Raw genomic sequence first — 16,937 nt, 5'->3', positions numbered from 1 at the left:
GGTCGACAAACGGTATGCCCTGGCCTAGTCTACCTGCAGACCGTACTGTCTGTACCTAATCTAGTTGCCATGCCGTCGTTGATGAGGAGAAGGGATAGACACACTTTGCTGCCTTACCCGTCCCGCTGATGGTTCCTAGACTAACGACAATCACATTCCTCCCTACCCGCTGCCGATGCAAAAGTGTTGCTCGATCTAGCACTCGATGGAGCAGCATTCCAGTCGAAGACGCTACTCGTGCGCCGTTCCCAATACTTCAACCTCAATTCGTGTATTGCCCAAACTTTAAGTACTTTAAGGTTCTGCACCGGCGCTTTTGTCCAAATTGACAGGCCACTGACACTGACACTGACACTGACAGCTTGGCTACATGTAGTCTTCTCCAGGTTTGACCAGGCCAGACCAGCAGTCGGACTTTGTCCTCTGTAGCTAGATCCCGTCGTGCCGTCGAGGCAGCCTCACTCGTACCCCATTATATACTATTCTCCTTCCGTCGAGCTTCGAGCCTCACCCACGAAAAGCCTCTCGGTCATCACAGCTATCATCCAACCCGAGCCTATCACTAAAACCCCGAGCGGATTTGATATCTCTCCCGGCAACACCCCCCGTGATGTGTCCGGAAGTACTCACGTCAAACCTACACTCTTATAAACTTTAGCCGTTGATATAATAGAAAACTTTAACTGTTCAGTGGCCAGACTCAACCAGACCTCGCTTGCTTCCTTGCTTGTTGCTGCTACTCTACATGCAAAGTGCCTAGCTCTAATCACTCAAACAGGCGATACGTGCCAACAGGGTCCTTTTTAACTTTTCTGTTCCGAGAATATCGCTTGCGTCTGGACGTAAAGGCTTCGCCATCTATATCCACTCTAATGATCTCGACCTCCTGGCTTCTTGACGGAGTTGAACCGTTTGCCGACCAGTTGACTGTTCCTGACTGTTCTCGTTTTGAGCTACCGGCTGGTTTCCGGGCGCCTTGGCATCGCCGGTTGTATCGTCTCCAGGCACAAACGAGAACTGGCGACGATGCGGAGTGCATCCGCGACGAGGAGTGCTTTGACTGGGCTTGCTCTCTGAAACTCTATCCTGCTTCACTTTCTCATGCTCATGTGCGCTTTCTGTCGCAGTGCAGAGTGGTTGGCCGACAGCACCAGCCTCTTGCAATACCGCTGCCTTCTCGGTCGAATTGCGCTTCCTCTCGGGACTGCCTTCGTGTGGCGGTTCATCGACTGCGTCATAGGGAGTCTGACCAATGTGAGGCACAGAATCACTCTGAGAACGCTGACTTTCTCGGTGGTGTTCAAGGTGTGCCTTTCCGTGGCCGATAGTATGTTGAGCCTCAGTTCGGCGAGCGCCGCCGCTGCTGGCGTTTTTCGTTTTCTCCAGTTTTCGAAAGGCGTTGCTCAACCTGACCTCATTGCTAGTGTCAAAGGTTCGTGTACGCGATACTATTGCCAAGTCAGCATGAGGTTGCGGTTCACGTTTGCTTGAAGTCAGTACGTACACACTGTGTTCTGTCGTGTTGGCAAAGCCGAGTTAGGTGCTGCTTCTGTATTGACTTTCTGGGGAGTAACACCAGTGGCTATTTGCATCACTTGTTAGATTGTTTGTTGAGCATTGCTATCTATGTATGCCACGTACCAATGGAATCATTGTTGGGGCTTGCCTCTGTAGATGTTCTCTCCTTTGCAGTATCACCTGGCCTGTTTCTGATCAAGCTTCCTGCTCTAGCTAGTACCACAGCTTCCATGCCTTTGCCGGATGTCTCGTGGATAAACATCTCGAGACGTTTGACTTCAGCTTTGTACCGTGCATCCTGAACCATCCAATGTTCTTCTATGGATCTGTACCGCTCTCTCTCCTTCTCCAACTGGTCTTTTACTTCCGCCAGTTGTGATTCGAGTTGGGCGATTTTGTGGTGCCGAGTACCGTAAAACTCGCATAGAAGCAGGACATGTGGACGATACTCGGCAGAAAGTGGCTGGTTTCCTTCGGTTGTCATTAACGCAGCCCGTAGAGATTCTGCCAGTTGGTCAACAGACGGGCTGTGCCAAACTTCTTGGCTTGCGTTGATAAACAGCTTGTCTGCTTGGTCGAGAGCTGCGTCTACGCCAGTCAACGGGGCGGTACCTCGGTCGGCCCAAGATACGCCTTGCCAGCTTTGAAGTCGTGGCATGATTTCTCTCTTGTGTTGAGTTTGTGTTTCTTGGTTTCCGGGTGCATCCTTGAGGATATCATGAAGGGCAGCTTCGGAGGCACGGTACCTCAGGCCATGTTGGCGTGCTCTATTGGCACCGAAAAAACGTAACCAGCCTGCGTCGGACATTGTGATGTTTGTTTTGGTGTTTACCACGTTTGTATTGGGGGTTTGCAAAAGTGGTCGGCTTTTTTTTGGCGATGTTTGATATAAGGGCAACGCGTTTGCTTGCCAGCTGCTCTGGCACTGTCGAACAGTTGGCAGTGACTATGCGTTGAGGGAGTTCAAAATAGGCAGGCATTGTCTGTGATTCACAGCCTCTGACCTTCTCCAACATTGAGATGCCTGAAATTCTGCGTTTATAAAACATTATGTTTGTCACGAAATACTGGTACTCGCATTCTCCCATCATTTAGTCGAGATGACGTCCATAAAGCCGTACGACGGGAGAGGAGTTCTGGCAGTGATGTCTATTGCTTTAGATACTAAGATAATACCGTCGTAGTTATCACGGCAATCAAATAGTCTCTTTTGATTAGGCAGCTCAAGGTGGTCGTTACATGAATCGAGTCAATTGTGGAAAAAACGGAGCTTACATCTAGATATGTCTACTTTCAAGGCAGTGTCAGGCTCAGTGATTGAGATATGGTATAAGTAATGTGCATCTATACTAGATTGAACCCCTAGTTGCGGTCGGCTTTGGTTGATGACTGATTGTCCACTTCGCGCTGGGAACTGGCCTCCTGTGTTTGCGTTGTTGTTACATCTAATAAGGTACGCCTAAAGACTTGACTGCCAAGAGCATAAAATTAAACCGGTTTATGCCATTTAGACTAGTTCTTAGATCGCCTCTTTCTATGCCTGAAAGCTATGGTATCGAAGTTTCAGATAGCCCCCTTGACCCCCCTGGTGTTGGCACACTCAACCCGCGTGTACATCCTCCCATATGGAACAATCCGGCATGCATTGTCCGGATAACATGCTCTGGGATTGTTACAAATTTTCTGGCTTGGGTAATCATCTATCCCTTCTCGCACACCCATCCTCGATTTAATCTTCTGCTTTGGCAACCTTGGATGTCGTATCAGAAATGGGTTCAGTGCCCTCAATTTCTGGTTTCGCACTTGTGTCCTTCAGTTCTGTCACATGGTGATCCTTTGCTGCCTCATTCGATGATTCCTCAGCCTTGTAGTTGGTAGGATCACCGCGGAGTGATGAGTCGGGGAGGTTGTCGGTTGTGTGGGACTCTGATATTATGTGCTCGGTGCTGCGAAGGGAATCTGATCGCACCGGTAAGATTACTGCGGTGCTCTCGTCAGAGACTTCTGTCTTCTCTGAAATATCGGACAATGAAGAAGGTGTGTAAGTCAGCACAGGACGATCAACGTCTTTGTGAGCAACCAGTTTCTTGATTGGGATCTCTGGCAGAGGACGAGTAGCATGGTTCGGTGGCAGTATCACAGGAGCACTCTTGATTATCCCGCGAAGTCGTGTAGGTAAATCCGAGGACGCGGATGGGAGACCCTGATTTGACGCAACGCGGTCTGTGTCTGAGCTCAATTTTGGAAGTGATGTGCTGGCGGTTTTGTAGTAGGATGATGTACCGCTCGACTCTCTGGCTTTTGTGCTACCCACAGAGCCCCTTTTGGTGCGTGTCGACTCTTCTTCCAGTTTGTCTGGGCGAGGTGCCAGACTCAGCTGATACAGATTCGACCAAGTGCGGTAGTGAAAGCGGAATGTGACAAAGGGGTTTTCCTTGGGGTCGATAAGAATCCAATCATAGTAACGGGCTTCGTCCGGTGAATCTAGCAACCCACCCGAAGGCGACCTGCTTCCAGTTAATCAGATTGTTATCCTAGATAGAGATTGACTAACCCGATGCCATAAGTCTCCTGGCCACGATGCTTCTCCAAGACGGGGAGTCTTCGAATTCTCCCTTTGGCACGAAAGACTTGGACTTCGATAAACCCACCCTCCTCTGCGATTGATATATGACCAGTGGGTAGAAAGCCGAAGCAACGTGCTTCTATGCCTTCCCTGATGTACAGTACACCGTCTTCCTTGTACTTCCAGCGGTCACTCGGTGCACAGAGTGAGCGCACGATAGAGCCGGAGGCATGGGTGAGGGAATTTGCGCCGCAGTTCGCGACATTTCTACCATTCATGAATATTTTGAAATAGAAGTAAGACGGCGGCTTCACCACTTTGGTGAGTGTGTAATGAACACCGAAATGAGTACCTAAGTCTGAGTGTTAGATATTGGTGCGCAACATATCCATTTTGTTGTCAAGCTACCTGGCTCAGAAGGAATATAGACAGAGATCCGGGGGCTAGATTTCTCAATCTGCTGCGAATTTGTCAGGGGAAATTCGGGAAGCTTTTTGGACCCGGGCTCAGTCACAATAGCAACTTCGATGCCCTGAAAAGAAGGCATGACGCGCTGGTTAAATTGCACAAGTGGCTGCTGTAGACAATAACAAGGACGATGCTGTGGAAAGGTAGTATCCGAAGAAATACGTGCGAGGTTGATAGGAAACGAGAAGTTGAATATGTGCTGAAAGGAGGATCTGGCAGCCAGCTGCTGTCGGCTGATCGATATGGGTCACGTCAGAATTTCAACGACCACAACATCTGCACTGGATTCTCTGTTTATTTCAGGTTAAATTTTCACGTCCATGGGCTGGCTATCTTTTGTTGTTTGCACCAAAGAACCCCCATTACTCCCGCACCCATAAAGGCCAGAGGTCGCATGCTTGAGGGAATCTCGTCAAAATTACCCAAGTATCCGCACAATGCAAACCAATGCATCGTATGCACACCAATGCAGTGCAAGCAAGCTCGCAAATAGGTGCCGATAATTCCTGAACACAATATTGCCCAGCTAATCACAAAACGCAATCGAGATCAATTGAGCAAATCAATTCCGTTCCTTTGTATACAGTCGATCGATACAAAGGAATCCGGTGAGCATACTAAGGTCGCCCAAATAACATTTATCGAATATTCCACCATCTAGCTTCGTCCCAAGACCTTCTTTGTGTCTTCCTCCTTGTCGATAAGTCCCAAACTCCTTATTTGCTTCACACTGGGCGCATCGTCTCGTGCTGTAGCGGACTCGGAGCGAGCGTAGGCGGCTTGCATGGCAAGAGCTCGAGCGTGCTGCCAGGTTTTGTCAGTCTGCCGGGTATTCCACGATATGGGGAATAGAGATGTCGGCGTACCTCCTTCTTGTGGTGAAGGCACTCGTAGTAATCCTCGAGAACGAGACCGCATTTCTTCTTGCCGGAATCGTCAGCGGCAGAGGTGTTGACAACATAGCATCCCATAACCTCTTGCCAGAAGGGAAAGCAGCGGCCGACGCCTGGAGTCCAAGTTGGTGTCGTCAGTTGTTGTCAGATGGTATTAGAGCTGCAATAGCAGACTTACCGCCGTTCATGCCATATCCCGACGCCATCTTGAGCCAATTGGGTATGTGTCGGGGCTTTGCGCGGGTCGGGCGAGGAGTTGTAGTTGAATTGCGCTTCGTTGGTCGTTAAACAATCAGTCGTCAAGTCGAGCCGATGAGTTCACCCGTACCTTGGCCGAATGGAATTACCTTAGTAAGCCTAACCAGAGCAAGTGGATTGGTTGGCGTTGACTGGGTGGGCCTTTTGTCTTGACAGTGGAAAATACCGCTGACCCAATATGTGGCGCAGGCAAGACAAGAGTGGCTGTGGCTAGGACAGCTTCCAAGGACAGGACAGCTGCTATCAACCAGTACCTGCTTTGGGTCTACTCACCTCACTGGCCACTTTATTAGTTGACTTGTACTGTCTACTAATATCCAGTGCATATGACGACGGCATCGACAGCAACAAGATTGTATTCATTTCAAGGCCATCTCACTCAACATCATCTACATACTCGATCTATCATCAGGGATACAGATCGGCAATCTCACTCACTATGGCGTCTCATGCGCCCCTTGGCCCTGCCAAAGTGGTGCTCCTAGCTGTCCATTTTGCGACTGTCGCCGATATCGACAGCTTGGCCTATCTTATATCCCAACACGCTACAATCTTGCGCCCAGAGCTGACGCTTCGAATCATTCTCACATATCTACCCGAAACCCTCAGCCCGTCAACTTATGTCCCTCTTTTGCAGGCCATAATCGCCAACGAGTCACTGTCGCAACCAACTCCGGACCACCAGCTTGACACTTCTCATGTCCACAATATCACAGACCAGCAGGCTTCAAGAAAAGTCAAGAAGCTTCACCTAATCCTGCTCAGAAACGACGATGTTCATTTTACTCATGAAGCCGACTCACTCACCTGTTTCCTGCTTCTGAGGGCCTACAGGATGGATGAGGAGGCCGGCATGTTAGCCCAGGTTCCCGACCTGCTCTCCCCCTTCCTTCACCACTCAAAAGAGCTCCACACGTGGGCAGTCTCGACAGTACTTCCTCTGATCCGTAGAAATCATGAGTACTATCCTCAAAGAAGTGCACGTTTGTCACTACTCGAGTTTCAGAATCTGCCCGACAGAATGGCCATTGACTATCTACTCGCTGAGACTGGCGTTGTTGAGGAAGAGTATAACCTGGCTGGTCGCGATCTGAGTGGAATGGTGGGACCTTGGCTGCATAACGATTCGAGGTGGAAACGCGATGCTTTCAATGAAGAGGTGTCAAGTGATTCCGGCATAGAGCCTGATCTTTCATGTCCCGGATGGGAGCAGGCCATGGAGTGGCTCGCATCCAAAGCGTCAACCTCCTGGCGAGTTGCCTTGAACGCTATTGAGTCCTGGGACGGCGACATTGACCTAGGAGGTGATACTAGTTCCTGGCTTCAGGAGAACCAGCAGCAGTATTTAGACAGGTCCTATACCAGGGCTGTGCTGGCATCAGCCTACCTCATTCCCGATGCCGAACCAGAGGCACTAGAGGCTGCGTTTAGAATGTGCAACAATATTCGATCCCTCTTAGACGAAGATGCCGGTACAACACTTCAATCAGCAGTTGCGTTACTTGCACCTGTGCCCCCCTTTGATATGGACGCCTCTGGTGGTGCAAAAGCTACAACATATTTGCGCAACGACCTGCTACAAAGCACAAATCCTCTTACGACCCCAAAGGAACAATCCCTTGATCTGCTGCCCACTCTAATACAAAGTGCCTACCTCCTTACTTGCTCAGGTGTCCCCTGTTCAGTCCGCAAAGCGGGAGATTTAGCCTTTATTCAAGATCAACAAGAGCAAAAGTCCCAGCTTGGCCGATTTATACGAAACCTTCCCACCCGCGCATCCGATAACGATGATTTCTGGGTTCGGGCAAGACAAGAAATTCTATGGCTACATAGTTGGGGAAACAAGCCGGGCCCTGCTCAGGATGGAACTTTTCAAGGCGTTCTAAGCAATGTGACACTCGAGTTCGTTGAGACAGAGCTCTTAAAGTCCATGTTGTCGCGGTCACGTAAGTTTGATCAGCATACCGTTTTATAATCAGCATCTGACAATTTTCAGGTTATTCTCTGGCGAGGTCTCTCTACGACCAAGAAGGGTCCGACGCCCCCCTCTCTGCGCAGGCCGTACTCAACACAATTCAAAACTCGGCTTTGAGTGCGTTCGATAATGCCTCGAACCCCAATCGAACTAGGGGAGGCTTGAAGAAATGTGACGAGATGTAAGCTGACTTCTGATGTCCTTCTTAGTGTATGTTTGCTAACAGGACACCAGTATCAAAGCATTTCCCACAATAATGAACAGCACCCACCCCACCAGACGACGTGTTGAGGCGTTATTAAAGGCTACCCATGCCCTAAGCGACTATCGTCTTGTTCTGAAACAGGGCGAACCCTTTAGTCCAGTGGTCCTTAGAGTGCACTCTGACCCTGTCTCCATCATTGAGAAGGTTTTGGAACAGAATCCAAAAGCTTACACTCGTCTGCAGGAGTTCATCGAATTGGGGAGCAACATGGTCGATGCAGATCTACCAACTCAAGCAAGGCCGGGCAATCGTCAGCCAACAACAACTGACGTGAACTCTGTCCGTTCAATGGTTGAGAAGCGCATTGTTTCAATTTGTGTTGGAGCGGCTTTACGTGAAGACGACTTTGAAACAGCGTACTCCTACGTAGTCAGCCGTCTAGGTGTTGACGAGACTGAGCGTAGGAAACAACAAACCAAAATTTGCGACGAATGGTCATGGAAGGCAGCGCTGGACGCCGGAAAATACGTGCGCACAGAGAGGTCTCAGAAACCAACACATCTTGGAACAGCGAGTGGAAACCCAGAGATTCGTCATCTCGAACAGCGTATTGAGTGCTTAGCAACTTCTCTGCGAATTGCGCCACCCTCTCAACTTCAGGAAGTATTGAAGACTTTCCGTCGCTGCGAAGAACAATTGGATGCTGCAATTAAGGAGGAAGCTGCCCGGGAGGCCGCTTGGGATGCTGCTGGCGATCTCTCAGGACTCCCTGGCTCGTTCGATGCACCAAACGCAGACAAGGCATATCCACCACGCAACATTACTGCTAGTGCAACCGCTCGCCAAGCTGAGGAAGCACCAATGTCTCTGTTCGACCTTTCAAGGGCCACAGCTCGCGTTGCATCAAAAAACCTGACCGTGTTGTCCAGCTTGCAGGGTTCGCTACAAAGTTCCTTCACATCCGACAAAACGAATCCGGAATCTGAACCCTCTGGATCTGAGCTGAATGAGCAAAACAGAACAAGGAAGAGGGATCAGCTTAGAGAAGCTGCAACTGGCACACTGGTATCTGGTGTGGGCTGGCTCTTGGGGGCGAATCCCAATCGACCTGCCAGCGGACAACAGTAAGACAATCGCACGACTCCAGGTTCCTACTTCTTTAATACAATGTACGCTACGGCATCTACAGGGCGAGAAGACAGAGACAGATGTTTTAGGTGATGTAGTAGTATAATAGCATTTATAATAAATGAAGAACAAAAATAAAAGCTTTACTCCTAAATTGGATATGTTCACTTCCAAGTGTGTACTTCAGTTGTGGTCCGATACCAGTTCGTGACGGCCTGCAACGTTTACACGTTCACTGCAATGTTTCTTACTGACTAACGCGATTAATTATGTTAAATCACATAAACCCATCCATGCCTCCTCCATGTTGGCTTGGGCCAAACATGCATCTTCCTATACGCTGCAAAAAGAAACAGAACAAAAGGGTTGACTAGTTTATATACCTTCTCACGCGTATTGGCGCAACTGTTTGATGTTAGTGACCGAAAACATGTCGTAGTGCGTAGTGCGTGTAAGGGGACTTACATCTAGAGTAAGGGTTCTTGAACTGTTAACTTCCTGGTCTCGGTAGACGCCTACCAAGCTATCACTGTCCTGGAACAGGCCAGCCTTGAGACTGATAACGATGAATTGCATACCAGGACCTCGGTGATCCTTGATATACTTCTTGATCTTGTCGACGTTGGCGTTGTCCAAAGCGGCATCCACCTCGTCAAGAACAAAGAAAGGGCTAGGCTGATAGCTGTGGATGGCGAACAAGAGAGCAAGCGCTGCCATAGTCTTTTCACCACCTGACAAATGCTCCATATCTCTGAAGCGTTTGAGCGGAGGCATGGCGTGGTACTTGATACCAGACAGGTAAGGCATGTCTGTATCCTCCTCGATATCCAGATACGCTTGACCACCAAGGGGGTACGCTTCAGATCGAGTCAGATCCTTGTATACATGTGAAATTTGCTCCTGGATATGGCTAAAAGCTTTGTTGAAAAGGTCATATCGCTTTTGCTTGACCTCGCTGAAAGCCTCTTTGGCCTCTTGTGCTGCAGTCTTTGAGTCTTCGTATTCTTGATCCGTGACTCTCAGTCTGGTTTCAACACTCTCCAGCCTCTCCATTGCACGCATGTTGGGGTTGAGCTTTTCCAATTCGGATGTTAGGCTCGTGATCTTCTCTGATAGACCATCTTCGACACTCGGGTCATCGGACTACATTCATGTTAGCAACTTCTCTTTGTGAATAATGGTAGAACTTACGGCTTTGAGATCATCGTCAAGGCCATCAAAATCTATCGCAATACCGTGATCATTGAGAGCCATATCCATCATCTCCTCGTCATCTTCATCGATATCCATGGCATCTGGGTCTTGGCGAAGCAGCTCATCTTCGTTGGGCAGATTATCCAGAGTACCATTCACAAGCGGTATGCGAATTTGTTCCAAACGGCATCGTCGGAGTAACGCCGATTTGCTTGAACTGTTCTTTTGGACTATCGTCTCGAGAGCGTTGATATCTCTTAGATGTGTGTCGATATCCTTGGACCGTTTTTGTACCTCAACCTTGGCCTCGGAAACTTTCTGGTTCCTCTCGGCAAGCTCCGATCTGTTCTCGTCTAGCGTTTCGCGAAGGGCTTCGAGCGCTTCCTGTTCCTCGCGCAAGGCGTTTTCGATCTCATCCTTGGCCTTGGTATAGGTCTTGATCTCCTTCTTTAAATGTCGGATCTGTTTCTGTATTGTGTCGATGCGTCCGGTCGACATAGCCACCCTATGTTGCTCCCATCCCAATCTAGTGGACAGTTTCTGCTTCTGGACATCGAATTCGTTGCGCTTCTCAGAGACTTCCTGCTCCAGCTTGCCTTGAGAATCCCGGTAAGCACGAATATCACTGTAGCCAAGCCGCCTGCAGAAGTCTCCAAATACTTCATCATCCACTCGCGCAATGGCATCTCGGAACTCCTCACAAGTGGCTGTGGTGCTCTCAAGCTGCGAGGCTTGTTCTTGGTACTTTGGCTCGAGCTCGTTAAGCTGTCGCCTTTGGTTATCCAGCTCGCGCTTCTTGCTCGCATGGTTCTTGTTGAGCGCTGCCATCTCATCTTTGACGGCCACCAACCGTCTCTCAAGTCCCGATAGGTCGATCTGCAAGGATTCTTCTTGGGAACCTCGACGGTCAGCCTTGGGGAGTCGGTCGATCTCATCCTTCAGCTTGGTAGCCATTCGTTGGAGGTTCTGAACATCAGCCTCCTCGAACCGCCTCTTGTTTTTCGACTCAGGACCGCGACCACCAGTCATCAAACCTGCCTTGTGAATAATATAGCCTTCCAGCGTCACAGCTTTGACTGGGATCTTCTTTTCGTAACAGATGTGTTTCGCGATGTCGAGAGAGTCACAGACAACGGAGCTGCCGCATGCATATGACATGGCACGCTCAACGGAAGAATCGAAATCAATCGTATCAATCGTCAACCGTGCGCCAGAGAATCCCTTGACAGCAGTGTTGACAGCGTTGACCTTGATGTTGTCCAGTGGAATAAAGGTCATTGGAGGAAATCTCTGCTCCTTGAGGTACTGGACACATTCAACGCCAATCTTTTCAGAGTCGACAACAACTGAGTCAAAGTCTCTACCAAGCGCAACAATAACAGCTTCGTCGAACTTCTTCTGCTTAGGTTTGCAAAGATCGCCGACGCGGCCACGGACACCTGGAAACATGCGTTTCAAGGATGTCACCATTTCTTTCGTTCTGGCTTCTCGGTCGTTTTGACGACGGCCGTCATCGGCTTCCCTGAGTTTCCGGGCCACATCCTCAAGCTTTTCCTCAAGCTCGGTTCGCTTCTGGTTGGTTCTAACTCGTTCCGACTGAAGCTGGTTAAACTCCTTCTTCTTGGCATCGATTTCCTGCGAAAGCTCTTTTGAGATAGTCTGCGCCGATGTTCTGCGTTCGTCGATGCTTGCAAGTTCTGCCTCAATCTTGTCGATAGCTGCTGCAATGCTGTCGACCTTCCCTTTCAAGTTGTTCACAGTAACCTCGTCAGCCTTTCGCTGTCGATCAAGCTGTTCAAGCTTGGCCTGGTTGGAACCTGTTCGGGACATAGCCTGGGTGCGAAGTCTGCTGTATTCTCGACGGTCCTCATCGCTGACTTCGCGACCTTGCTTCTTCATCTGTTCCTTGTAGTCGTTCTCGAATATCTCACGAGCCTTCTCCACGCTTTCGATACTCTTCTGGACCTGTTGGACAACCTCAACTTGTTCGTCATGTTCCTTGGTGACCTTGGCAACTTGGACTTGGAGCGCCTTGACTTGCTCAGTGGATTCGTTGATCTTCTCTTCAACTGGGACGAGACTGTTCTCTTTATCTTCGATGTCTCTCACTTTGGCCTTGATATCCTTGTCAACCATGGCCACTTGGCGGTTCGCGGCAGCCTGCTCCCTTCTGGCAGCATCAAGCCTCTTCTCAAATGATTCCACGTTACGGCGCAACTCTTTGAGGTCTTCTTGATGGTCCTGGATCGCAGCGTATGAGTCGTCCATAGCCTTCTGGAAGTGGTAAAGCTTCCACAAGCTGTGTGTGACGATGGCTGCATCGCGTTCATCTGTTTTGTTTTGGAAGTTATCTGCCTCCCTCTTCTGCTCTCGGTACTGTTTAATTTCTGAGTTGATGCCGCGTCGTCGGTGTAGCTGGAAGTTCTGGTTTTCGGCAGCCTGCTCGGACTCGGCTTGCGTCTTTTCGTATTCAGCCTTGTACTCTAAGCTCCCGGAGATCTGCTCTATCAGACGCGTCAGATCCTGTGGCGACTGAGAAGCAATGGCCTCGACATCTCCTTGGAAAACAAGAAAGTTTCGGGCCTTGATCAGGATATTTTCGCTCTCTAGAGACTCATTGTACTGCTGGGCGGTAACAACGCGGTCGTTGATTCGGTACTCGCTAGCGCCCTGGTTCGTGATGGAGCGCTTCCATTTCTGTTCCTCGCCCGCGTCGTCTTCGTACACAGCCATAACCCAAGCAGTTTTCGGGTCACCGCGGGAGGCCTTCTCATCACCATTGGCGTCCCCGTTAGTTTGAGCAGAGCCATCGTCGTTAATCTTTGCTGTTTTCAAAACTCGGCCGCGATAAACGAGGTCCTTGAGATGGGCGGAGCGCAGGTGCGAAGACTTGATGCCCAAAACGAAGGAGATGGCATCCATACTAGTAAATATTTAGTAAAGTTCCGTACAGAAGTCAGGCGACTTACGAATTGGACTTTCCGGATCCATTGGGTCCAATAATCGAAGTAAAGTACGAGTCTCCAAAGAGAAGAACATGATGTCCTTTATACGACTTGAAGTCTGTTTAACTGGTCAGTTCAGAGGCCCATCGTGTCCGAGTCAACTTGTGCGCAGAAGGAAGACGAACTGAATAACTCGAGACGAATTAATTTGCCCATGGCGAGGTCGTGGGACAAGATGCCCTGGTATTCGCGGTTGCTGACAAGTGTGAAGTCGAGGTAGAATAGTGCGATGTTGAGCCAGAGGGGTAGACTTGATGGTGAAGCGAATGCGCCAGCGAACAAGGCGCGTCAAAGTGGCCGGGGCTCAAAATGCGACCAACAATCAACGAATAGTGCAAAGGAATGCTCGGGGATAATCCTACGCGCAGGTTAAGTGCGCGATGGATGATGAAGCTATGTCGCGATATATAATAAATGGCGACTAATAAGGTGCATCATCAATAGAACAGCAAATGTTGGATGTAGTTCACCGTTTGCGAACGGTAGGAAAGTGTGCCCGAATAACGCGTCGCGCGACTGGCTTAGCGGAGTTCTGTCGTCAAGTACTAAGGCCTAATGGATGGGTGATGGCCTGTGCGATAGAGAGTGCAGTACCTATAGTACCTGCGGACTACAGGTGGGGGAGTTGGTGGCTTAGAGCTCCCATCGTTCTATCGGCTCCATCCGTCCAATCAGAGCGTATAGTTCGCATCTTGAGACGACAACCTACTATTCAACAAGCACCTCGACTACTAATCTAGATTCTCAGGCACAAACTTCTGACAGTTAGAGACGAGCTATCTACCAGGATATCATGCTGGCAGTGAATGATGAAATCTATTAAAAGCTAGACTAAATGTTATAAATCCATAGCAGAGCGGTAAAGGCCTCCACAATCAAGTTGATCGAGTTGTAGCAGGTGCTCGTTAAGAGTAAAGATACTCAGTATACACATTTGGAGTAACGATGCTCTGTACAGCCAATTGGGATCGAGAAAATCACCACGTACCGTTACAACAAAGAAGAAGGGGTGATGTTAGGTTTGGCAAGTTCACATGATTGTGGTGATGTGGGCATCGTGTGATATTGTACCGACCTCTGATAAAACAACCACAGAAATCGAGGAACGTGTCCGTTAGTACTTTATTTCAAAATGGATAGCAAGGAGCTTGTTGCAGGACGACAAAAGCAAAAACTTAGTTGTCATTGTGTGATGCAAAGAAATGCCTGTTGTTTGAGAGACGACCCAAAAGGATCGTCGCCAATAGAGGCGTGGATGCATGTGCTACTGTCTCCACTTCCCCGAGCCAAGCAAGCTTTCAGCACGTCCATTCGCATTTCATCATCATTCCAGGGTCCAGCCAGCTACCCAGCTTAGGTTTGAATGTGCTGGACGTAGACTCAACACATCACATCCATCCCACGTGCATACGTCGTCACTACTGTTGCGTACTTTCCTTAGCCTCTCCTCAACTTTCTCCTCTTTCTAAACCACATCTTGTCTTTTATCTACCATCAGCCGACCCCTTGACTGAGGTGCAAGGGACGGATGACCCCCACCACTCTCTAACCTGGTATCTACTCTCGTCTAGGTGCCTATTAATACAGCTTTTCCCACTTGGCAGCCGTCTCATATAAATAGACAATACCTACGCTTGGTACCCTACTCACCTGGGCACCTTGCCAACTGGGCACCATCCTTCTGTTTGTGCTGCTGGCCACGCTTCTTCCTGTGAGTACATCTCTCGTTCCATCGTCATCGCTGTGCCATCTCTAACTTTATGCCCTGTAGTTGATACTTACGTCCTAATCGAAAGCCGTGCATCGCTCAGACACGTGAAACTGGGCGACAAGAATAGCCCACGTTATGGACGACGATCCAAAAGCTGCCTTGGGCCAAGGCCTCAAGTCCGATAATATCTCAACCGATAGCGAGATCATTCTAACACCTGAACCCGCTTCTCCCGACAATGCGCCTGTCGATTCTACCTTGCTTGATACTCCCGTTCTGGGTGCTACTACTCCCAGGGGTTCGATGCATTCAAGACATCCATCCTTTTCTGGCAGCAGCTCCAACCATGAAGATTGGGATGGCCCACCTCTAGATCGCTTGTCGGTTCTTGATCTTCTTGAGAACTTTGCCTTGCCACAGCAGCTCGAGAAGCTTCAAAAGGGTATTACGGCCCAGACAGACAAGGTCCGCCGTTCCAGAGAAGCAATCAAGACCAAGACACAGTCTGCTCGGCATCGCATGGTTGAGGAATGGAGACGCCGAGTCCCTGAAGCCGATGAGCAGCTAGACAGGTACCGGAAGCAGATGCAACATCGCGTGGACAAGCTCGGCAAGCGATGGGGCGACACGAAAGTCATCAGTGCCCGCGAAAAGGTGTCATTCATCTTTGGTGTCATGAACATCTTCCTCAGCGGATACTTGATCGGCGCTCACCCAGAGCAGTTCCACTGGTGGTACACGGTACAGCTTTTGTACTTTATGCCTATCCGATTCTTCACTTATCGCCAACGTGGCTACCACTACTTCGTAGCTGATCTTTGCTATTTCACCAACCTACTGCTAGCACTCTCGATATGGGTGTTCCCGGGTTCTAAGCGCCTATTTACTGCTTCATATTGCCTGGCCTTTGGAAACAATGCGGTCGCCATCATCATGTGGCGCAACTCACTTGTTTTCCACAGCTTCGACAAAGTCACCTCCTTGTTCATTCATATCATGCCATGCGCAACTCTACATTGCATTGTTCATCTGTTCTCTCCTGAAAAGCAGAAGGAACAATTTCCTGCGATCTGGACTATCAAGAACTCACCACCAGGATCCCCAACAGCCTACGCCAATGTCGTCTCTATGCTTGCCTGGAGCACCCTGCCTTATATCTTCTGGCAACTCATGTACTACTTTTTTATCACTGTGCGCCGCAGAGATAAGATCGCAGCTGGTCGACCAACCTCGTTCACTTGGTTGAAGAAATCGTATGCCAACACATGGCTCGGGAAGTTCGTGCTGCGACAGCCAGAGCGTTTGCAAGAGGCTACCTTTATGCTGATCCAGTATTCATACGCCCTCCTTACCATGCTGCCTTGCCCACTATGGTTCCTCAGCCGTTGGGCATCAGCAACCTTTCTCATGGTGGTCTTTACTTGGAGTATTTACAATGGTGCCACGTATTACATTGATGTGTTTGGCGTGCGCTTCCAGAAAGAGCTGGAGGCTATGAAAGCCGAGGTGGCACAGTGGCAGAACTCCCCAGAACATCTGCCGCAGTCGCCTACTCTTGAAGCTCGACCCGATGAATCTTCGGCGAATCAGCTCACTCAACAAGGGGTAGCTCCATCAGCATCGACTGGTCAGATTCCTTCTATGAATGAAGTCAATCGCGAGAAGAACATGATGGGAGGCACATCTTTGTCAAAAGATGATGCCAACCGGCCAATAAGTGTGGACAATATCCCACTTCTGAACGATATGCAATCTTCTTCCTCTACCGGAGTTGATGGACGACCTGTGAACAACACAAGAGGCCGGCGGGTGGATTAGATGTTGTCGTGTTGTGTGTAGATGTAGACCTAGGTTTTATAAGATACTATATTTTGGGGCTATTTCTCTTTTATTTTTCTACTATCGTTTTGATTCTCGAGCAATATAGCAAGATATGAGCTTACACATGATTTCCCAATGTTGATTCCTCATTACGATAACTGATCTGCTCAAATAATGCATCTTGTACTAGCTGAC

General features: G+C 49.3%; 6 protein-coding genes across 6 annotated transcripts; 2 read left to right on the top strand and 4 right to left on the bottom strand.

Moving 5' to 3' along the window:
- Positions 1 to 858: 858 nt before the first annotated feature.
- Positions 859 to 1,825, bottom strand: FGSG_01914 (uncharacterized protein; the record flags this gene model as incomplete). Its single annotated transcript, XM_011319461.1, has 3 exons — positions 859 to 1,448; positions 1,505 to 1,582; positions 1,642 to 1,825. The coding sequence occupies 3 exons, from the start codon at positions 1,823 to 1,825 to the stop codon at positions 859 to 861; spliced, it is 852 nt and encodes a 283-aa protein (XP_011317763.1).
- A 1,422-nt stretch (positions 1,826 to 3,247) lies between these two features.
- On the bottom strand, positions 3,248 to 4,631 carry FGSG_01913 (uncharacterized protein; the record flags this gene model as incomplete). Its single annotated transcript, XM_011319460.1, has 3 exons — positions 3,248 to 4,025; positions 4,073 to 4,436; positions 4,493 to 4,631. 3 exons carry the CDS (start codon positions 4,629 to 4,631, stop codon positions 3,248 to 3,250), a joined length of 1,281 nt encoding a protein of 426 aa, XP_011317762.1.
- Positions 4,632 to 5,125: 494 nt separating this feature from the next.
- On the bottom strand, positions 5,126 to 5,722 carry FGSG_01912 (uncharacterized protein). Its single transcript, XM_011319459.1, has 3 exons — positions 5,624 to 5,722; positions 5,419 to 5,558; positions 5,126 to 5,356 (listed from the first exon to the last, which is right to left on the bottom strand). The coding sequence occupies exons 1-3, from the start codon at positions 5,649 to 5,651 to the stop codon at positions 5,210 to 5,212; spliced, it is 315 nt and encodes a 104-aa protein (XP_011317761.1). The 5' UTR covers positions 5,652 to 5,722; the 3' UTR covers positions 5,126 to 5,209.
- Positions 5,723 to 6,142: 420 nt separating this feature from the next.
- Positions 6,143 to 9,100, top strand: FGSG_01911 (uncharacterized protein; the record flags this gene model as incomplete). The annotated part of the gene is made up of 4 exons (XM_011319458.1): positions 6,143 to 7,649; positions 7,700 to 7,859; positions 7,913 to 9,007; positions 9,073 to 9,100. The coding sequence occupies 4 exons, from the start codon at positions 6,143 to 6,145 to the stop codon at positions 9,098 to 9,100; spliced, it is 2,790 nt and encodes a 929-aa protein (XP_011317760.1).
- A 298-nt stretch (positions 9,101 to 9,398) lies between these two features.
- FGSG_01910 (uncharacterized protein) lies at positions 9,399 to 13,366 on the bottom strand (the record flags this gene model as incomplete). Its single annotated transcript, XM_011319457.1, has 5 exons — positions 9,399 to 9,416; positions 9,477 to 10,154; positions 10,203 to 13,128; positions 13,175 to 13,268; positions 13,336 to 13,366. The coding sequence occupies 5 exons, from the start codon at positions 13,364 to 13,366 to the stop codon at positions 9,399 to 9,401; spliced, it is 3,747 nt and encodes a 1,248-aa protein (XP_011317759.1).
- Positions 13,367 to 15,056: 1,690 nt separating this feature from the next.
- On the top strand, positions 15,057 to 16,739 carry FGSG_01909 (uncharacterized protein; the record flags this gene model as incomplete). The annotated part of the gene is made up of 1 exon (XM_011319456.1): positions 15,057 to 16,739. The coding sequence occupies one exon, from the start codon at positions 15,057 to 15,059 to the stop codon at positions 16,737 to 16,739; it is 1,683 nt and encodes a 560-aa protein (XP_011317758.1).
- Between the last annotated feature and the right edge of the window lie 198 nt (positions 16,740 to 16,937).

The sequence above is a fragment of the Fusarium graminearum genome, chromosome 1, assembly GCF_000240135.3.
Source record: "Fusarium graminearum PH-1 chromosome 1, whole genome shotgun sequence".
Taxonomy (NCBI): Eukaryota; Fungi; Ascomycota; class Sordariomycetes; order Hypocreales; family Nectriaceae; genus Fusarium; species Fusarium graminearum.
Note: the sequence above shows the minus strand (reverse complement) of the source record. Positions and strands in the feature narration are given on the sequence as shown.

Coding starts and splice junctions, on each gene's coding strand:
- FGSG_01912 (XM_011319459.1), bottom strand. CDS start 5,651: ATGGCGTCGGGATATGGCATGAACGGCG. Junction 5,559..5,623: donor GGGATATGGCATGAACGGCG/GTAAGTCTGCTA, acceptor CTTGGACTCCAG/GCGTCGGCCGCTGCTTTCCC. Junction 5,357..5,418: donor GCCTTCACCACAAGAAGGAG/GTACGCCGACAT, acceptor AAAACCTGGCAG/CACGCTCGAGCTCTTGCCAT.